The 23,291-nt window shown below is 39.6% G+C and overlaps 1 protein-coding gene across 3 annotated transcripts; it reads left to right on the top strand.

Annotated features, from left to right (window-relative positions):
- Window positions 1-25: 25 nt before the first annotated feature.
- nub1 (negative regulator of ubiquitin-like proteins 1) lies at window positions 26-23,291 on the top strand. 3 transcript variants are annotated; one of them, XM_034000413.3, is made up of 15 exons: window positions 26-178; window positions 2,193-2,317; window positions 3,425-3,592; window positions 3,758-3,819; window positions 5,209-5,276; window positions 5,747-5,917; window positions 6,328-6,416; window positions 6,894-7,000; window positions 13,365-13,551; window positions 14,566-14,673; window positions 19,114-19,266; window positions 20,774-20,920; window positions 21,483-21,578; window positions 21,859-22,039; window positions 22,378-23,291. In XM_034000413.3, the coding sequence occupies exons 2-15, from the start codon at window positions 2,198-2,200 to the stop codon at window positions 22,548-22,550; spliced, it is 1,830 nt and encodes a 609-aa protein (XP_033856304.3). In that variant the 5' UTR covers window positions 26-178; window positions 2,193-2,197; the 3' UTR covers window positions 22,551-23,291. The 3 variants fall into 3 exon arrangements, with proteins under 3 accessions (XP_033856304.3, XP_033856303.3, XP_058879342.1); XM_034000412.3 differs by having other exon boundaries at window positions 36-178; window positions 2,182-2,317; XM_059023359.1 differs by lacking the exon at window positions 26-178 and adding an exon at window positions 222-237 and having other exon boundaries at window positions 2,182-2,317.

Here is a 23,291-nt window from a genome sequence, read left to right as displayed (position 1 = left end):
TCGACTCATTCTTGACAGACTGGCCACGTTTACTCCGTCAAAAGGAAGTTTGCGCAGCGGTCCTCGTGAGGACCCGTACACAGGGGAAAATGACAAAAACAAAAACAGAAACGGTAAGCACAGACGACTGCAAAGTGAAACCTCCGCTCTCAATAGTTGTTGAAGAACGGATTTCAGCGTAAGAAAAAAAAAAGACAATTATAGAAGTGATATCCATTTTAAATTTTGTTGGTGTAGGTAAGTATATTGCTCTGTTCATATTAATAAGTACAAACTCTGTGTAGTAATAATTGCCTTCGCATGTTATTATTACTATTTAGAATGGACTGTCATTTAAACATCGATATCGTTTTATATCAGAATGTATTTAGAATTGTTTATACGTACTGTATCATATTTTGGTGCATGTACAGTAGTAAAAAAAAAATAAAAACGCATTTGCATTAACTTATTGCCACACAGTAATGCTAACCCACTAAGCCTTGTGCGTACTACTGTATACAATGTGTAACTAATAGTGTCAACCTATTCTGTACTACTTATTAGTATGCCTAGGGAAGAATCCCAGTTGAAATACATGGCTACAGCCAGGCCCAGTCTGATATATAGCAAAGTATGGTTAGAAATGTCTCCTTTGCATAATAATGATATAAAAGCTGGAATTGTACAAGTATATACAAAAGTACAGTTTATTCTGACAAAATAACCACACAGAATAGTCCTCTAGACTAATACGAACATGTACTGCGTATTATCCGTGTTAACTTCTGGAATCCCCCTTGCACAAACGCACGCCATTATTTCGCTTTCATTATAGACTGAGGTGAATTGCAGAGCCCAAGCACCGCTGACTGCAGCGCACCAATTCCCATTCGCTTTTAAACAATTCCAGTATATCGCATCGAATTTGCAATTAGCAGTATTCTGTTTAAATGAGCTTTTTCAGAGTCACTGGGTGCATTCACAATGCGCAGACTTTAGTCATTCTGCGCAGAAACCGTTCAAGTTCGCCGTCTGCTTGACCTCAGCCGAATTTGATATCGGACGTCACGCAGACACGGGCTGTAGCGGGTCCACAGATCGCACAGATCGCGCAGCTTCTAAAAGCGTCAGCGCTGACTTACAGAGAAGGGCATCACTCAGCCTGCTACTGCCACTTAGTCAAGGGTTGTGATTATGACAAAATCGCCTTCTAGTCATGGCATATGTTTTTTTTTGTTTGTTTGTTTTTGTTTTCATGAATGACATACTAGATACAGAAACCCTTTGTACCCCTAATCACTGCTTATACAAATGTCATTGATATTACAATTCCTAAATTAATCTTTGCAAATGACTGAAAGGTGTTGTGTATGTACTTATTACAAATTACATGTATGTTTGAATTCCTAAACGGTTTCATAATAAAACATTGTATGTGTTTTTTTTTTCCCACTACCATTGTTTGCTTTGCCAGCATAGAGCACAGTTAGTACAGCAGTTTAATACTTTTTTAGAATAGATATAGCTATTGTTGAGCACAATGTCACATATTATTATTAACTGTTTATTTAGCAGATGCCTTTATCCAAGGCAACTTGCAGAGACTAGGGTGTGTGAACTATGCATCAGCTGCAGTCACTTACAACAACGTCTCACCCGAAAGACGGAGCACAAGGAGGTTAAGTGACTTGCACAGTGATCAGTGGCTGAGTGGGGATTTGAACCGGGGACCTCCTGGTTACAAGCCCTTTTCTTTAACCACTGGACCACACAGCCTCCATGTATATGTGTCTTTTACTAATGATGATTCAGTGAATGAAATGAAGGTAGTTGAAATATCGCAACAGTATGTTTCTAAAATATCAATTACAATTCCTTCAAAGGAGTTGGAATTAGAATTGATTTGAAAAAGGAATTGGCATTGAAAACAGGAATTGATCCCAACCTTGCTTGTGTTCTACAAGGAAAGAACTGGGTGTAAACCATGAGCCCATCAAGTAAACCATCCCAGAATGTCTTCACCAAAGTGTTTCAAGAGCTTCCTTTTAACAGAGTGAATGTAGTGGTTTACAGCAAGCTTCTGGCAGAGGTTCGGATTAAATAGTTAGTGGGTGCTCCACATTTTGTGTAGGGTTCAATGTTTTCTGTTACACAGCAAGTTTTTTTTTTTAATGTTATGCTGATAAAATACATTTAAAGTTGTTTTAAAGGACAAATGGCTCAGGAAGAGTATCTGCAATCGAAGCTGAAAACATGTCTAAGAAGTGATAATATTCAGCTCTGGAAGGCTCCGTACACAACAGAAAACAATGAAGCTGGACAGCAGGCAATAAAGGTACAATAATAGAGTTGGATCTTGAGTGATCCAAATAATATGCATTTGCTTTTGCTTAGAGCAGGCACATCCATTAGGTCTAATTCGTGCTTGTTAAGCATAGTTGAGGAGAGACAGCCCAGGACTGTGTCATTTTCCCAGTATTCCCGTTAGCAAACAGTGTTCATGCTACAGCTATGGACAAATGTTTTGCATCACTCTAGAATGAACTCATTGAGCTTCTAAAGTCGAATGAAACCTGCTGAATAATGTTTCGTTAACATTTTGAATTGCATACCGCTTTGTTGTTTTCTATATACTTAACGGAAAACTCACAAAAATTGAAAAATGTGCCGTTTTAAAATTGTCATGAAATACTGTAGTACAAATATGGCTTCCGGTAGACTTTTGCGATATCATTTTGTAGTTTCTAAATAACAGATCTAAATTATGTAAAACATTTTTGTTAATTATATCTTAGTCCTTTTGCAGCTGCCCCTTGGCTTGTGTATTTGAGGGTCCCCGTTCGCCCAAACTGTCTATCAGGCAATCAACTACCTTAGCTCAGCAGGCAAGAGTCAAATATTATGTCAATGTACTGTTGTCCTTTCTGTATATTCCATTGTCCATTTTTAGTTACAAATCTGTACATTTAAATCCGGTTCTGCTAAATGTTTGGGAAAGTTGTGTTGATCTCCCGATTTAAGCACTGACTGGGAGATTGTCAAGGAGTCTTTTATTGTACGCACAATGGAAATAGCCAATTGATATTTCAGGGTAAATTGCAGAACTTGTTGATTTTATAGTACATTGGTACCAGCTCCACTGTAAGCCCACGTGAAACTGGGAACTCTAAGCAAGCACCTCTGCCATCCAAAAAGCATTGCATTATTTCTGAAATGAATCGAGCAATTTAAACAGTATCATACAACCCAATAAACAAGCCACTTATTTGCAAGCACAGTACTAGCTGTGAATGTTATTGCACCTGGTCATTGTATTGTATTGTACTCAGTTACCTTTCAAAGAAATTGCCTTTGCCTTCACTTTAAAATGATGCAAAACTGCTGTCACTTAAAATGCCCATTTCAAGCCCAGCTCTGTATTATTTTTATTTTTTATTCGTAGGAGCTTGCTGAAAAATATGCACCTAGCCTTAATCTTAATGCCACTGAAGTAGAGAGTGCATTGGAGGCTGTGAGGGCATTGACAGTCAAGCGAGGGAAAGCAAATGAGACGTACAAGACAGAAGGTGTTGCTACACTGGAGATTTCACTGCCCAAGAAATACAAGCAGGTACGCAACAGTGGATATGAATGACTTGGTATCCCCTGTATTGGTGGACGTGTTTGTATGTTTGCGAATGCCAGTTTCATAATGACTTGGTATCCCCTGTATTGGTGGATGTGTTCGTATGTTTGTTTGTGAATGCCAGTTTCATGTCAATCCTTATGCCTACAGAGATCTCAGAGACACTACTTGGAAACCAAGCTTGACATTACCAGCAATCAGCTGATAGCTATGTAAGTACATAGCATTGCGTTTTACTTATTGTTTTCAGTATTCTGTACACAAAAATAGTTAATTTTAATATTTGGGGTTTTAATCGATTAATCACACCTGTGGGATTTGATTAACCCTTTGCGGTCCTATGTCGGACCTGGTCCGACATTGCAATTATTCCTATCATCAAAAAGACGCAAAAAACGTGTTTCTAGTCGTTTTTTCTCCGGAAAAAGCCGAGAAATCCATTCAATGGCCGAGTGGGAGCGACAGGAGCTGAGACAAAAAAAAAGGGCGTATCTCATGAATAGTCATACTTGCCCCTGGCATCAGATAACAGCGGACATAAGGAAACAAGCTGGCTGTGACTGCATCAGAATATCACAGACATTTGCAGAGCTTTTTTTAGATGTTATAGTAATAAAATAATGACTTGGATCGCATTATTGAGGTATTTGGTGATCAAACGAGTGATCAGGAGATGATTGATCGGTATGTACGACTATTATTATTATTTATTTTTTAGCATATGTGAAAGCGATAGCGAACGAAGGGGTGGGGCGGGGCTGGAGATGCCTAGTGAGTGCTTTGTTGATATGCAGGGCCCTTTAAACTCATTTGACTGTAGAAAAAAATACTTTTAAACAGCGCGTCTAAAATTAACTGCGCGTGTGAAAATAAATTGGACCTGACGCACCTGACATGCACTTAATAAATGGACTGCAAAGGGTTAATTAGAACTTTATTCATACTGTGTGAAAAAGAAATCTTGAAAAATGTCCAACAGCTTGCAACATTTCCTCATCAGTGCTTCCTTTCATGGCAGTATTACAAGTTTATCTTAATTGCAAGTAAGTGGAGTTCTTTTTATTGAATGCATTTCTTTAAAACGGTAGAAAATTAAGTTCTCATACTTTTTCTTCAGCAAACTAAAGTAAAACAGCACGCAATAAATGATATTTCTCTTCAGCTAACATAATAAAATAGCACTCAGTAAGTTACCTGTTAGTCTGAAATTTGAAAGCTTACGGTACACCAAAAACAGATCTGTTAAATACAGTATTCCAGGTTGTAGGCATTTACAGCTGGTCATTTACAGTAATATATACACTGTTGGTGTGTTTTTAATCTTTTTTGAGGCATGGCATTTGGCTGAAGGAAACGCAAACAGGCAGTACAGCTCAAAAGAAAATGTCACTAAAAGTGATTACTTTTAATTGTCTTTCAATAGTTTCATATCACTAGCGAACAGGTGTGATTAATCAATCGTAGATTGGATGATTAATCGATCAATAGAAAATGAGATTAAAATCCCTATTTAATATACATTTTATGCATGTTAGTGTTGGGATCAAAAGGTAAATGATCTGAAGACCTCAGCAGTTCAATCTGTGTTCATGTCTTTGTAGGATATCAGAACAATTTGGAGTCGGACCTAACATGAAGTTAATTTTAAGCGGCAGAACAGTGGGGGCTGGTAAGTGTGTGTCTGAGGGGCAGGGGGACACAATTACATTACACACAATTATCATTGTTGTAATATTTCAGAGATGAATCCTTGTTAAATGTAATATCAGATGTGTTTTCTTGCTGTTCAGTTACAGTGCACAATTAGTTATGTCTTTGGCTGTTTCCCATCGTCACTGTGACAATAAGAATTACTGATATGATCAATGTTGTCGCTGGTTCGTTTGGCTATCCTCTTAACAAGAAGTTACTGTAATCAGTGTATTACTTGTTTCCTCACTGGGGTGGTAATTTTGTGACATGGGCAGTTGTCCACTAAAATTGTTTTGGTTAGGTAGTATAGGTACCCTAGTGAGTTGCAAGGTGAAAACTAGTTTGTGTGTGAGATTAATAGCTTCTAACCCAGTTGATAAGATGTTGAACTACCCAGCCTCAATGGAACATTACTCTTATGCCATCTTAACTGTTTTTTTTTTGCAGGTAAAACACTTCAAGAGCAGGGTGTAAAACACAATTCAAAGATTATGGTTCTGTCACTGAAGGAAAGTGAGGAGGACAAGCAGAAAATGGCTGGGGAAGAAAAACAATACCAAAATAAAAACGAGACCATAACAAGAACTCAAAAAGGGTTTGAGATCCTGTCTGAGAGAGGTGTGGGTTCATCTGCGACTGTAGTATAAATGGCTTTAATCACACTTTTAATTGTTGGGGTTGTATTTACCTGGTTAGGGGCTGGATTGGTGCAGTTTCTGAGTAAAAAAAGTGTCTATTTGTGCTCTGAGTGGCTGGAAAGAATCTAATAGCAATCAGTTTTGTTCATAGCTGTGTGGTGGTATTTTATTTTAAAAGACATTTCAATATATGTATATATATATACAAAAAAAAATTGCAACGATGGTTCAAAAGCAAGACGTGCAAGACCCTAAAATGGCAGATTAAATCAAGAACTAACTGCATGGCCTTGCATGCACTGATCCTACCATGGTCCTTGTGTTATATTTGAGTATGTCCAGTAACACCAAGTGTACAAATGGAAATTCAGAATATCATTTTTTTCACAGATGGAAGTATGGATCCAGATACCACTCCGTTTTTGGAAATCGCTGATCAGAAGGGAAACCCCATTAAAATTCCACCAGCAGAGAGGAAGGTATGTCTCAAACTGCTGAAGTCAGTTCATCCCTGTATTACTCAATTCTAAATGTTAGGTTAACTGGACAAAACCTTGTTCATGTACTTGAAAACATTGCTGTTGTATTCTTTATTCATTACAATCTGTTTTTAATGATGCTGTTTCTCGGAGCCAGTCAGTATTGCAAATAACCAACAACTCCCATCACAAGAGACGTGGAAGTCTGCATGAATATCATCCATATACAAATCTGTATCGCAGTTGATGAGAGGCTGGCAGAGACAAGCAGTAGCAGGACATGCTTTAGTGGAAATCGACAGGCGTGGGTCCAAAGGGGGCTGTTCCCTCTCAAGCAAGCACATGGAAAGATGACTTCATGGGTTTCTTTAGTATGACAAGGCTTTCTGGTCCTTTGCTAAAGTACTGGAAACTCTGGAACCGGTCTGAGGTGACTGGCTAGTATAAAATATCTGTTTTCTTATTTTTTGTTTCTAGGCTCTTATCTTGGCCATGGGACTTCATGAGAAAGGAAGATCCCTTCTGAAGAAGAAGGATTATGAGACGTCGTTGTGTCTTTTACTGCAAGCAGATGAACAGTTTAGGTATAAACCAGTGCAGGCACATGGAGAGGAGCTTCAGCATGCCGTAATAAGAGCGGGTTATAGTGAAATGAAATCTGAAACTTAAATAGGAGGCTACTGTAAAGTGTAAAAATATATATATATATACAGTGCCTTGCGAAAGTATTTGGCCCCCTTGAACTTTGCGACCTTTTGCCACATTTCAGGCTTCAAACATAAAGATATGAAACTGTAATTTTTTGTGAAGAATCAACAACAAGTGGGACACAATCATGAAGTGGAACGAAATTTATTGGATATTTCAAACTTTTTTAACAAATAAACTGAAAAATTGGGCGTGCAAAATTATTCAGCCCCCTTAAGTTAATACTTTGTAGCGCCACCTTTTGCTGCGATTACAGCTGTAAGTCGCTTGGGTTATGTCTCTATCAGTTTTGCACATTGAGAGACTGAAATTTTTGCCCATTCCTCCTTGCAAAACAGCTCGAGCTCAATGAGGTTGGATGGAGAGCATTTGTGAACAGCAGTTTTCAGTTCTTTCCACAGATTCTCGATTGGATTCAGGTCTGGACTTTGACTTGGCCATTCTAACACCTGGATATGTTTATTTGTGAACCATTCCATTGTAGATTTTGCTTTATGTTTTGGATCATTGTCTTGTTGGAAGACAAATCTCCGTCCCAGTCTCAGGTCTTTTGCAGACTCCATCAGGTTTTCTTCCAGAATGGTCCTGTATTTGGCTCCATCCATCTTCCCATCAATTTTAACCATCTTCCCTGTCCCTGCTGAAGAAAAGCAGGCCCAAACCATGATGCTGCCACCACCATGTTTGACAGTGGGGATGGTGTGTTCAGGGTGATGAGCTGTGTTGCTTTTACGCCAAACATAACGTTTTGCATTATTGCCAATAAGTTCGATTTTGGTTTCATCTGACCAGAGCACCTTCTTCCACATGTTTGGTGTGTCTCCCAGGTGGCTTGTGGCAAACTGTAAACGACACTTTTTATGGATATCTTTAAGAAATGGCTTTCTTCTTGCCACTCTTCCATAAAGGCCAGATTTGTGCAGTATACGACTGATTGTTGTCCTATGGACAGAGTCTCCCACCTCAGCTGTAGATCTCTGCAGTTCATCCAGAGTGATCATGGGCCTCTTGGCTGCATCTCTGATCAGTCTTCTCCTTGTATGAGCTGAAAGTTTAGAGGGATGGCCAGGTCTTGGTAGATTTGCAGTGGTCTGATACTGCTTCCATTTCAATATTATCGCTTGCACAGTGCTCCTTGGGATGTTTAAAGCTTGGGAAATCTTTTTGTATCCAAATCCGGCTTTAAACTTCTCCACAACAGTATCTCGGACCTGCCTGGTGTGTTCCTTGTTCTTCATGATGCTCTCTGCGCTTTAAACGGACCTCTGAGACTATCACAGTGCAGGTGCATTTATACGGAGACTTGATTACACACAGGTGGATTCTATTTATCATCATTAGTCATTTAGGTCAACATTGGATCATTCAGAGATCCTCACTGAACTTCTGGAGAGAGTTTGCTGCACTGAAAGCAAAGGGGCTGAATAATTTTGCACGCCCAATTTTTCAGTTTTTTATTTGTTAAAAAAGTTTGAAATATCCAATAAATTTCGTTCCACTTCATGATTGTGTCCCACTTGTTGTTGATTCTTCACAAAAACTTACAGTTTCATATCTTTATGTTTGAAGCCTGAAATGTGGCAAAAGGTCGCAAAGTTCAAGGGGGCCGAATACTTTCGCAAGGCACTGTATATATATATATATATATATATATATTTATTACGTGAAAAATCGGCCTTCCTTACCATGTCATTTAAAGATGGACATGACCACTGTTATTTTCAAAAATTAGTATCAAACTTTTTAAAAGAACAAACAAACAAAACGACGCATTTCAGCACGTCTGTGCCTTCATCAGGTTTCACCTTAACTACCTACAATTGTATAGAAAAAGGCAGTTCAGGATATCAATCAACAAGTCCTTACTTAATTAAATTCATTTTACATCATCAGTTATTTATTAAATCATTCAAACAAGTAAAGGACATGATTTGATATACATTCTTACAGATACAGAAAAAGCTTTAAAACATAAAATACACAATTATATAATTTCTTACCAATAAATACTCTCAACCATTGCACTTATTACATATGATTATATATATATATATATATATATATATATATATATATATATATATATATATATATCTACACACTACCGGTCAAAAGTTTTAGAACACCCCCATTTTTCCAGTTTTTATTGAAATTTAAGCAGTTCAAGTCCAGTGAATAACCTGAAATGGTACAAAGGTAAGCGGTAAACTGCCAGAGGTTAAAAAAAAAAAAGTTTAGGTTACCAAAAACTGAAAAATAATGTACATTTCAGAGTTATACAAAAAGGCCTTTTTCAGGGAACAAGTAATGGGTTAACAACTTACAGCTGTTCTGCAGCAATGGAAGTAAATTAAGCCTTGAAAGTTGATACTAACAATTCCTACAGGTGTCCCAACTTTTGCTGATTACTTACAAACCCTCTGTCTGTATAAAAGCAGTGTTGGAACAGACTGTGTTACTACACCCTCTTAAGCATTATTTGGACAGTATTGTACTGCAGGAAGTAGTATATTGCTCTCATAATGGTGAGAAAAAGGCAATTAACAAAGGAAGACAGACAGACCATTATAACCCTTAAAAGTGTAGGTCTTTCCTTTAGAGAAATTGCAAAGAAAGCCAAGGTGTCAGTGAGTACAGTTTCCTACACCATCAAAAGGCACTTGGAAACTGGAGGAAACTGACAGGAAGAGGTCTGGCAGACCCAAAGCCACAACAGAATCAGAAGACAAGTTTCTGAGAGTCAACAGCTTGCGTGATAGGCGGCTCACAGGACAACAGCTTCAAGCACAGCTTAACACTGGTCGAAGTAAGCAAGTCTCAGTTTCAACTGTGAAGAGAAGACTTCGAGCTGCAGGTTTGACAGGTCGAGTGGCAGTAAGAAAGCCATTGCTATGATGGCAAAATAAGAAAAAGAGGCTTGCCTGGGCCATGAAGCACCGCCAGTGGACTACTGAAGACTGGAAGAAGGTCTTATGGACCGATGAATCAAAATTTGAAATCTTCGGTTCATCACGCAGGGTTTTTGTACGCCGTCGAGTAGGCGAAAGGATGGTTCCTCGGTGTGTGACACCAACTGTCAAAGATGGAGGAGGAAGCGTGATGGTCTGGGGCTCTTTTGCTGGATCCAGAGTCGGCGACTTGCACAGAGTGAGTGGCACCCTGAACCAAAACTGCTACCACAACATTTTGCAGCGCCATGCAATACCCTCTGGTATACGCCTAGTTGGTCAGGGGTCCATCCTACAGCAAGATAATGACCCAAAACATACCTCCAGGCTATGTCAGAACTACCTTAGAAGAAAAGAACAAGACGGTAGGCTTCAAATCATGGAATGGCCAGCACAGTCTCCAGACTTAAACCCCGTCAAGCTGGTTTGGGATGAACTGGACAGAAGGGTGAAAGCAAAGCAACCTACAAGTGCAACACATTTGTGGGAACTTCTGCAACAGTGTTGGGAAGAACTTTCCGAACAATATTTGATTTCCATTGTAGAAAGAATGCCACGAGTGTGTTCGGCTGTTATATCTGCAAAAGGTGGCTACTTTGATGAGTCAAAAATTTAGATTAAATTTTGTTAAACAAAACGATTCCATGATTTCTTTTTTATCTCCAATTGTTTATTTGTTCTATGCTTTAATTTCAGAGTACATTGAGACATTAAACTGCGTAAATTTCAATAAAAACTGGAAAAATTGAGGTGTTCTAAAACTTTTGACCGGTAGTGTATGGTAGCTGGTAGTCAACGAGGTGCAAAAGCAGGAGGAGAGGATGAGGTGTATAAAGGCCATTTCCCAGGCCAAACAGGGAGAATGGATGAGATGGGAGAGTGTGGAACAACGCAAGATTGGCTGGCAAGACCTATGGTCAATGGAACAGAGCAGGATCAGTTTCCTCATCAGGTCAACATATGATGTTCTCCCATCACCACAGAACCTAAACCTCTGGGTAGGAGAGGATCCCTCATGTCCTTTGTGTTCATCACCTGCAACATTAAGGCACATTTTGACAGGATGTAAGGTGGCTCTTAGCCAAGGACGGTTTACTTGGCGCCATGACCAGGTGCTGCGATGTTTGGCCTTAGCATTGGAAGACAAGCGTAACATGACCAATAAGTTGCCACCTGTTCCATCAAAACATTACACACAAAAGACAACATTCCTCCGCCCAGGAGAGCAACCACCAAGAAAAGGTGTTAAAACCAATCCTCGCCCAGGACAACTGGAAGCTGCTAGAGACTGGAATATGCTGGCAGATGTTGGTCAACGGCTTATTTTTCCACCTGAGATTGCCACCACTAACCTTCGACCAGATATTGTCTTGTGGTCTGGATCAGCACGCCTTGTTCACCTGGTAGAGTTAACAGTGCCATGGGAGGACGCTGTAGATGAGGCGTATGAGAGGAAGAAACTGCGGTATGCTCAACTAGCCACTGAAGCGGAACAGCGAGGATGGAGAGTTCGGGTTTACCCAGTGGAAGTGGGTTGTCGAGGATTTGTGGCACACTCTACAACCCGGTTTCTCAGAGACGTCGGATTCAGTGGCCAAGAGTTGCGTCGCACAGTGAAGAACTTATCTGAAGCAGCAGAGAGGAGCAGCAACTGGCTGTGGTTGAGACGGAAAGATTCTGGCTGGGGACAGGTAAGTAAGCTGGGCTGAGTTGAGTGGGGGACGGAGGGGGGTGATGCTGGGACGCCAGAATCACCGTCGAGCCCTCTTGAGGTGTCGTGGGCTAGTCGACGAAACACTGAGGATGGAAGGTGCCCACTTGAAAACCCCAGAGATGTACCCTACTTAGCTCAATCCAGACGGTTGTCATGCTGATGCGCTGGGGAGGCCGCACTTTGGTTGATCCCCGGAGCCATCATCGCAGCCGTTGTGTGTGCTGATGCGCCAGGGAGGCAAAATAAGCTGATCCCTGGAGCCAGCATTACACTTCAGCCATTAACACCAGACAGAAGGATATCTACATCATCATATGGAAGGAAACGTAAATGGATGGAGACGCATATGGATCACATTAGTTTACTGTAAAGCTACGTCTTAGTTGGTGCTTATCTTGGCGAGAGCCGAGTTCAAATCAGCATGAAGTTTTAACATCTACTCTCGTGTGATGGAAATCATATATATAAAATAAGTGTTGATTTTTGCAAAATCAATAGTTACCGTGCTCTCCATGCAGAGTGTGACAGACAGACATGTGGCTCAGTTAAATAGTAAATGAAGTATGTCATTTAAATCTGAGTAATACTTCAGTCATGCTAGATACAATACTTTATAGAACACTGATTCTATCCGTGTAACATTTCAAAAGTAGATGCATTGTATTCATAGACAGGGACTACGTGGGCATTTTAATAGAAGTTAATTGGAGCAACAGTGTGTTGGGCCACAAATGTTGCCTGACAGTCCAGTAAATGGGTTGTTTAAATGTGTGTGTGCACCAACACTTTGCAGTAATCTTCAGTTTACCATTGTTTTAATCTTTCGAAACTAAGGTAGTGGCATGGAATTCAAATTGAGCCTGAAATTGCAGACTCAAGTGTTGTAGTCTTGGCAAACTATTTTCTGAGCACCTATTTCACCGCTCAATTCACAGTTCTTGTTTTTCAGTGTAATGGTGGCTGCTTAGGTATTCTTTTTAACCTATAAAGTGCCATTGACCTAATTTGAGGACAGGCTACTTTGTATTTTTTTGAGTTTTAACTGGCATCTTCCCATGATTTACATGTTCTCTTTAACTATATTGATGTGATAACTTATTCTCATTTTGTTAACCACAAAAGTTAAGTCTAAATGTACCTGTTAATTTTGCAAAAATAGCCCTTCAGATGCTTTTATGATGTCTCAATATAAAATAATAAACAGAAGCGTAAAAAGTATGCATTTCTTGGTGTTGTCCTCTCCACAGTAATCATACAGTGGCTCCATTTTCATTGTGTTAAATGTCATAGCCGGTGTGAAATGTCACTGGTCTGATTATGGGCATGTGTAACTTGACTATCCTCAAAATATGATGCAGCAGTTTGTAGCCAAAGCGAAGTATTTAAAAAAAATAAATAACTATAATATCTGTGAAGAAATATAGATTTAGAATGTATCATTTTTTATAAAAAATGTATTTGGTATTTAAGTTAAAGATTCTGTGCCAACTTTTGAATCTTCTTTTTTTCTACATTTTGTATATTTTCTTAAATGAACATCATGTGTTTATTTTTTATTTTTCCTCCCCTGTTGTCCAGTAAATGTGGGTCTCAGTTGCTGAACACAGTGGATAACTATGCAGTCCTTCAGCTGGATATTGTGTGGTGCTACCGTGCGCTTGAGAACCTGGATTACCTTCAGAATGCAAAAGAACGATTGCAAAAAGCTGAAAGCTGTTTCCTTAAATGCTATGGCGAGGAACAAACACGACTTTTACAAATAAAGGTACGGGTGAGATTTGCTGTAATTTAAAATCAAATCGAACTCGAAGTCTTTATTTGCTGATTCCTACGCATGCAGAGTCTTGTATTTAGATAGTGAGAAATGTGTAGGGATTGAGCTGAACTACAGGTAGTTAATGCAGTACTGTTTCATGACACTGTACTAGCACATGTAACATTTTATTTATAAATCATTACAGATCTTAAGTACTGTATGTGCCTGCTTATACAAGTATCGAGAGACCTGTCATCAAATATCTCTTTGTATTCGCTAAGTGAATAGTGTTTTTTTTTTTACTCTGACAGAATAATTGGATGAATTGCAGTGTTCCAAATCTCGTTGTATTGCTAAACCAATACAGAGTTCGATCAAGGAAAATCATTGTCCCAAGTCCAGTTGTTTAATCTCTTATCCCTGCGTTGCAGGGATGGAAATAAGACTCTTATTGCATAGCTGTTTCACCCATTCCAGGTTTTACTTGGAGCTGGATTTAGCCGCAGTGTAGAGGTAGCAAGATCAGGTGTGTCTTGTTAGACTCATAGTAAAGGTAGTAATGGATCACACTGCTGTGCAATGGGGGAGTCTTTCCATCCCTGTGTTATACTCGAATACTTCATGAACGTGTGTGGGGTGTTGTGGTTATTTCACTCATGAGGATGGCTGTTAACAGCCCACTCGTGGATTGTTCTGCCACCCTCACTTGTGGAATAACTGCAGTTCATAGAGTATCCTGGAATAACTAAACTACAGTTCATATAGTATCCTGGAATAACTGCAGTTCATAGAGTATCCTGGAATAACTAAACTACAGTTCATATAGTATCCTGGAATAACTGCAGTTCATAGAGTATCCTGGAATAACTAAACTACAGTTCATATAGTATCCTGGAATAATTGCAGTTCATAGAGTATCCTGGAATAACTGCAGTTCATGGAGTATCCTGGAATAACTGATGTTTATGGAGTATCCAGGAATAATGGGACACACTTGCTTTATAATCCCTTTTTTATACATAGGGTAATTCAGGGAGGGAGGAAGTGCTGTTCCTGAGACTTTACCTCCTCCAGGGGTTTTTATTCTTTCTCCGAGGTGAAGACCAACTAGCTGCTGAGAAAGTTGTGAAGGTAAGTCTTTCAAGTCCCTGTTTAGAATCGCAGCATGTCCTACGCCTCTTGTTGAATTGCCAGTGTGTAATTCAGATAAATACTGTTAATGAAACGTTCATGTAAATTAATCATAATGGATACCTATACCGACAGCTCAAGTTCCAAGAGCTAAACCATTATAAAATTGACATGCCTTTTTTATATTTTAATTGCAGCTGTGATTTCTTTAGAATGTCATGCCATTAGCACATTCTGTGAATTTTACCAGCTTTCAGATACATTTCCACAGCACTGATTGCATCTCATTGTCAGATACAGTCTAACTTCACTAAAACAAACCCGTCTTACAACGAACCCCCTTTTTTTAACGATCCAAGCAGCAAGAACCGTTTTTTTCAATGGAAATTAGCCTCTCAGTGAAAACAAAGCCCTTGGTAGGCTAATTCAAAGATAAGGCTGATTCATAGATAACCTATTGTAGTGTGAATCATGTGTGACGTATGCAACCGTTGCCATCTTCACACAAACTGGCGTGAGACGGTAACAAGATTGAAACAGCGTGCACTGAGAAAAGCACGAAAAATTTGAAGCAATATACGCTGGTTTTTTTTTTTTTTTAGAGAAAGGACACGTAATTACTAGGGGCGCAACAGTTAATCAGTGCATCGATTTATTGATTATCTGTCCTTAAATTTTTCCGAGCTTCGATTTATATTTTGGTGGATCGTTGCATCGAATTAGTACCCAGTTTTAAGTCTCCTGTTGTCGGTTTGCATTAAAACCCTGAGTGTGGTTGCGCTGCTTCTAGTGCTAGTACGATAGATTAGCGCGTTGCTAGGATACACACTTCAAGCCTACATTACGCGTTGGATAAGACAAAACAGAAGCAGGCCAAGTATTCACGGTTTTTTTTATTAAGAAATTAAGGCAACACAGTTTTGTTTTTTGTATCTATTAAATCTACCAATTACCTTTTATTATTATTATTTATTATTATTATTTATTTCTTAGCAGACGCCCTTATCCAGGGCGACTTACAATCGCAAGCAAATACAAATACATTCAAGTGTTACAATATAAGTCATACAATAAGAACAAGAAATACAATAATTCTCAAGTGTGACAAACCACAATTCAATAATACAGCAGATAATAGTGAAAGTTACATCAGGATATAATTAAATAGTGATAGTTACATCAGGATATGATTAAGTACAAAATACTACAGATTAAACACTTGGCAGATTACAATATTCTGAGGTACAGGATTAAATGCAGTAAAATAGGGGGCGGATAAGAGCAAAATAAAGCATATTTAAATGAAGGGTGATAGTGTCCCAGGATACAACAGAGGAGTTCTACAGGTGCTGTTTGAAGAGGTGAGTCTTAAGGAGGCGCCGGAATGTGGTCAGGGACTGGGCAGTCCTGACATCTGTAGGAAGGTCGTTCCACCACTGCGGAGCAAGGGTGGAGAAGGAGCGGGCTCGGGAGGCAGGGGAGCGTAGCGGAGGTAGAGCCAGTCTTCTAGTGCAGGCGGAGCGGAGAGGTCGAGTGGGGGTGTAGGGAGAGATGAGGGTCTGGAGGTAGCTGGGTGCAGTCTGATCAAGGCATCTGTAGGCTAGTACAAGAGTCTTGAACTGGATGCGAGCGGTGATCGGGAGCCAGTGGAGCGAGCGGAGTAGTGGAGTAGCGTGGGCGAAGCGAGGTAGAGAGAACACCAGGCGAGCAGCAGAGTTCTGGATGAGCTGGAGCGGACGGGTGGCGGACGCAGGGAGGCCAGCCAGGAGGGAGTTGCAGTAGTCTAGGCGGGAGAGTACCAGGGCCTGGACCAGGAGCTGGGTAGCATAGTTGGTGAGGAAGGGTCGGATTCTTCGGATGTTGCTCAGGAAGAATCTGCAAGTGCGTGCCAGAGTGGAGATGTGCTGGGAATAAGAGGCAGGGGTCCAGGGTGACTCCAAGGTTCTTAGCTGAGGAAGAGGGAGATAGTGTGGTAGATTCCAGAGGAACAGAGATAGAGAGATCAGAGGAGGGGGAGGAGGAGGGAAAGAAAAGGAGGTCAGATTTAGAGAGGTTGAGTTTGAGGTGATGCGAGTGCATCCAGGAGGAAATAGCAGACAGACAGGTAGAGATACGGGAGGAGATGGTGGCGTCAGAGGTGGGGAAGGAGAGGAAAATCTGAGCATCATCAGCATAGAAATGGTATGAGAAACCATAGGATGCGATGAGGGGGCCCAGGGAGCGGGTGTAGAGAGAGAACAGGAGAGGACCCAAGACTGACCCTTGGGGGACAGTCTTGGGTCTTGTTTCAAAGCATGTTGTGTTTGGATTATATGGCAATATTATAGAAAAAGAAGCTGAATTTAGTACGATAGTTACATTAGTCAGGGTTTGTGAGATTAATTCAATTGCTTTGCTTTTGGACATAAAATGTAAACAGTATTGAACAACTATAGTTCAGAAATTACTTCTGTTAAAATATAGGTCTTTTTATTATTATTACAATGTTAATCTGATGCAGACGCATGCATATTATTACAATGTTAATCTGATGTGGACGCACGCATAGTCTTTATTATTACAATGTTAATCTGATGCAGACGCACGCATATTCTTTATTCATACAATGTTAATCTGATGCGGACGCACGCATATTCTTTATTACAATGTTAATTTTATGCGGTCGCACGCATATTCTTTATTATTGCAATGTTAATCTGATGCGGACGCACGCATATTCTTTATTACAATGTTAATCTGATGCGGTCGCACACATATTCTTTATTACAGTGTTAATCTGATGCGGTCGCACGCATATTCTTTATTACAATGTTAATCTGATGTGAACGCACGCATATTTATTACAATGTTAATCTGATGTGGACGCACGCATATTCTTTATTATTACAATGTTAATCTGATGCGGACGCACACGTATTCTTTATTACAATGTTAATCTGATGCGAACGCACGCATATTCTTACAATGTTAATCTGATGCGGACGCACGCATATTCTTTATTATTACAATGTTAATCTGATGTAGACGCACGCATATACTTTATTACAATGTTAATCTGATGCGGACGCACGCATATTCTTTATTATTACAATGTTAATCTGATGCGGACGCACGCATATTCTTTATTATTACAATGTTAATCTGATGTGGACGCACGCATAGTCTTTATTATTACAATGTTAATCTGATGCGGACGCACACATATTCTTTATTATTACAATGTTAATCTGATGCGGACGCACGCATAGTCTTTATTATTACAATGTTAATCTGATGCGGACGCACGCATATTTACTATTACAATGTGTTTTGCTTTTGCATCTCCCTGTACCAAAGTGGTTAACAGTGTGCAGGTGCAGGAATGCAGCAGTGATCAATGAACAGACAGACAACGGTAATCCAGGTGCAATTATATTTAATTTGTACAATCCAAAGTCTGATGACAAACGGCAGTAAACAATAACCATGAGAACAGGCAGCACAGCGGCGTGTGTTGCTCTGTTGTTAATCCCCGGGTTGGTCCCGTAATAATAATAATAGTCCCGTTCCTAAACACCCACACATAACACAAAACACAAACACAAGTCCACAGTGCATGCTAAAGTGCTTGTGGTGGAAAATACAATTATTCGTGAAACAATGTGCAGTGATGTCTGGGTAAGTGCTGGCCTTTGGCACAGCTCTGGATCGTGTTCAGCCGTCTAATAACAAAAACACGACAAAACAAAACACTCACGATTACAAAACACGGTCTCCTTCCAGTTCAGCTTTAACTATACAAAGGAACAGATCACTTCACTACACCCCCTTTTGTACTGTCAATCGTGAGCCCTTGGTTATGATTTAGTTGATGATTTAGTGTATTGCAGCTCCGTCCCCTTTCTGGATGACCGACTTCCTTCTAACCCTGGGAATGAATTGTCAGGTCATCCAGTCCAGGGCACTCTGTTCCCTTTACACAGCACACTCATAGGTCGGGACAGAGATTTATCACCAAGAATCATTCTGTCTCTGTCACACTCCCTTATAGAATTTATGAATATGGCAATATCTTAGGGACTTTGAGATATCAGGGCGATGATTGGTTGCACTTGTTTTTATTATTATTATTTGTTTATTTAGCAGACTTACAGAGACTAGGGTATGTGAACTATGCATCAGCTGCAGAGTCAGTTACAACTACGTCTCACCTGAAAGACGGAGCACAAGGAGGTTAAGTGACTTGCTCAGGGTCACACAATGAGTCAGTGGCTGAGGTGGGATTTGAACTGGGGAACTCCTGGTTACAAGCCCTTTTATTTAACCACTGGACCACACAGCCTCCTTTTTACAGCATCCTTGTGAAGCACTCTTTGTAATAAATGTATCTGATTCCAGCTGTTTTATTAATTATTTGTTTACAATCTGTGTACTGTTGTAATTGCTGTTTGTTCCCATTAGGTGGAAGGTCTGTACAGGCAGCTATGTGTGGATCCTGAGCAGATGACTCAACTGCTGGCTCTCGGATACACAGAGCAGGAAGCACGTCTGGGTCTGAGGGCTTGTCGAGGAAACCTCAACGAAGCTGCCAACCACATTAGCCAAAGAAGAGAGGTATGGTTTAAATATGTCGCAGCCCAGGTCTGCAGCATGTGTCTCCATCAGTCTTATGAGAATAGTGATGGCGGAAGACATCCTTTATGGTCATTGTCAAAATAATTGTACAGTACAGTCTATACAATGTATATGGTAAAATATTTAAAACTGATACATAGATTACATGACACCACCAATCAGGAAAGTCCATTTCAGAACACACTGCAAACCGATTTTCTATAAAAGACCAATCAGGATCCTAAACAGTCATCAAATATCTTTCTTTGTATTCGCTGAGTGAATCTTTTTTAATTGAATGGAAAGGCAAGGGCTGCACGTGAACCGCAGACCATACACTTCAAAGATGAACGTCTTGCCATTGAACTGAACAGCCATCTCTGCAGGGGAGAGCCGCGCACATTTCCCATGCCAGCACCAGTCACTCATCAGCCGATCGGAGGAGATTCGTGACACTGAGTTGTGGACTTGTCCTCTTGTGTTCAATACTGCACAGGGAAGACACACTCAATCACACTCAGACTCCGGGAGTGGGGAAGCTTGCCACTGGCACTCTGTCAAACTCCACTCTAGTTTAGCAAGCCTGACAGAAGGGGCAATCAATGTTATTGATCTGAACGATTAGATGTGTTGCCCCAGCCTAAAAAAAAACATCGGCAGGATTCATATTGAATCAGCTTTACTTTTGCATATGTTTAATCAGTGCAGTATTGTGTATAGGAGACATGTACAGCATGTTGGGAGTCCTTAATCTGGGTAGCTAATTCACCCAACAAGGAGTCAGGACAAATGAGCATTAGTGGGGTGAACTAATGTGAATGGTATTGTCTAGTAATATTGAATATGTGTGTGTGTGTGTGTATATATATATATATATATATATATATATATATATATATATATATATATATATATATATATATGTATGTGTATATATGAATATAGGCATACACAAGATTAGTTCATTGTGCGAGTCATCCGTTCTATACTACAATAGGTCCGCAGTTTTGAGTGGAGTTGTTTTTCCTTTCCCTGTAAACAGGTCTGCAGTGTTCAAAGAGTTAAATCTAAATGTGTTTCGTATATCTTCTTTCAAATCTGATATGAATTGGAAGCCAAACTAGACTGGTTTCAAACTCATTCGTGATCAATCCTTGTGTGTTTACTTAATTCTGCAGCAACAATGAGGCCAAACTTAACTGTATAAATACAGAGGTTTGTTTGCACCCTTCTTAACACAAGAAATCAAATGCCAAGTGCTACTGTAAACATGACCAGCAGGTGGTGCAATTGGTCCTCGACATACAATAGAACCTGAAAAATAATTCGAAAAAAAGTGCTATGTATTGCAGTTCAGACAGGTTGGGAAATATCACATTGAAAATGTGTTAATTAGTCTGATTAGTAATAACAATAATAACAATTTTATTATCATTATTATACACTTGAAGGCTTATGTTTTGGAAATTCAGATGATTTCACTGTAAGCTGTTTCTCTGTCACTTAGGAAAAGGCAGAGATGAAAAGAAAGGAACGAGAGAAGAGAAGGAAACGCATGGATGACATCAACACGCTGAGAGAAATGGGCTATTCAGAGAGAGATGCAGCCAGGGCTCTACATGACGCTGAAGGAAACTTGGACCGTGCCTTTCAGGTAAATCCATGAAGGACACTGCACTGCAACACACACATAGTCTTAGGAGCTTAAATTCTGGTAAACTGAACACCCTACATTTTATGTTTTAAAAAATACTTCTAAACTCATTAAAGACCCAGTATCATATCTTAATTGCCAATCTAGAAAGAAAAATACTGTAGTATGCTTTGACCCCCCCCATCTTATTCCTGTGGCATTTTTAATTGCTAACGTGATGCTTTGCACGAGAAACTCAATGTGTAAATGGCTTGAGACATACTGAATACAGTAGAATGTGCATTCTGGTGAAGGTCAGCCTATTGGCATTATTATGCAAACCTTTTGATTGTACTGTTGTGTGGTATTCACTTGTATTGTTTGAATGCACTAATTGCTTTTCTAAAGTGCAAAATATGAATTTAATTTGGCCTGAAGAATCACTAGGATGTGGAAATGATCTCTACACACTTTCTCTAACACTGCAATGTAAAAGGATCTTTCCCTTCAATATGAAATGCTTCACTTCAGGGTGGAATGTGCCTCATATTTGTGTTGAGCTCTCCTCTGAATTCCTTTCCAGATCCTTCTTGGTAACTACTGTCTGGTAGAGACAAGAAGCAATGATACAGAATCCAGTGGCACGGACTCCTCCAACAGGGAAGTCATGATTAATCAGGTTAGTAGTGTCTTCATCTTTCTTCAGGAACCAACATTTATTAGAACACATCATGATCTGTCATGTATATCCTTTATATTCCTACTTGCATGGAAACCTCTGCGTGTGAGGATTTCAATTTCCGCTCAGTAGTCGGTGATATAGAAAGAATAGACGCTTGTGTGAAAATGCTCGACCACTTTGCTTCAATTAGGAATCTTAAACAACATCTTAATCTATTGAAATACAAGTTCAATGAGACTGCATTTTTTTATTCTTCTTGTTTTTATTAATAATGCAGTTGGTATTTTTGGGCTTCGATCGTGATTCTGCAGTAGCTGCCTTGGGGCTTGCAGGTGGCAATGTGCAGCTCGCAGCCCAGCTTCTGGTGCATCATCGAGGGAATCTGCCCCCAGACATCCTGTCCCCTTCCCCACGCTCCTCCTCCTCAGAGGAGCCCAGCACCTCCTCCAACTCGGCAGGTAAACCTCACCTCCAACAACGGCCCTTTGTTTTTTGTGGTATTATTATTATTATTATTACTACTATGTGTTTGATTTGGTTTATGCTGAAGGTGGAATTATATTTAAAAATCTTCAAGATAAAATAACTGTTACCTGTAATCTGGCACTTTCATAACGCATTATTTTGCTGTTCTGTCTTGAAATACATCTCTGACCGCACTTCAGCTGAGGGAGGCACCTTTCCAGAAGAAGTGGTTTGAAACCTGGTTCCAGGAGGCCTAGTTTGAGGCAACTTTGAGTAAGTAAAGCTGTTGCTTCAGCTTTACTCACTCTACTTTTTTTTTTTTTTTTTTAAGGTTCTCCCATAAATGCAAGAGATGAGCAAATGGATCTGGACCTGGTGAATGAGGTTCTGGGGGATATCCCGAATCATGAGGAGGACTATCTAGATCTAAATCTGGAAGAAGAAAGCGAGGTCATTGCAAAGCTCAAATCGTACCTGGAAACAAAACACCAACCCCCCTGCTAAATGTCTCCCCATCACAATGCTGCAAAAGGGTTGCGTAGAAACTCATGAAGCAATTAACAACAGGACCCTGTGGTGCTGTTGCACTTTCCAGCTTAGGCAGTCAACCCATCAAGAGGGTCATTTTTTCCAGATACCTTTACCTGCATTTTATATTTAAGAGCAGTTTAAGTGCAATAAAACAATTCAAATAAAGTTTCTACATGTGTAAATCAGCAGATTTTAGAATATTTTTCATAATGTAGAGTTGATTTTTAGTTTTGCAAGTTAGAATAGCAATGGTTTAAACTGTTTTCAACATTCAATATTAATACATTTACACCAGGTTTTAAGTTGTATGTATTGCAATGAATAGAACATCTATTTTGAGGTGCAGTGTCAGCCTGCTGAGGTCTCTATATACAGTAAAGAGAAAGGCTCCATACCACATTTTAAAATAGTAACTTTAATCACTTTCAAAAGAAAAACAAGTGCTTTGCCATTGGTTGAAAAGCTGCATTATACCAATAACACAATTCACTGAATTATTCATTTAAAAATATATTTTAAATTTAGCACACAAGAACACTCTTGTTTAACCCAATAGTGTGTGGTTTAGTATGTTCATTTATAAAAAATATATATATTTATCACATTGGTTGATTTTTTTAAATGTATTTATTGATTTTTAAAAACATTGAATCTCTTTGTTTGTATATTTTTCTCTACTGTGACTGAAATAAACACACTTCTGGATTTCTAATG

Source organism: Acipenser ruthenus, chromosome 4 (genome assembly GCF_902713425.1).
Source record: "Acipenser ruthenus chromosome 4, fAciRut3.2 maternal haplotype, whole genome shotgun sequence".
NCBI lineage: Eukaryota > Metazoa > Chordata > Actinopteri > Acipenseriformes > Acipenseridae > Acipenser > Acipenser ruthenus.
Note: the sequence above shows the minus strand (reverse complement) of the source record. Positions and strands in the feature narration are given on the sequence as shown.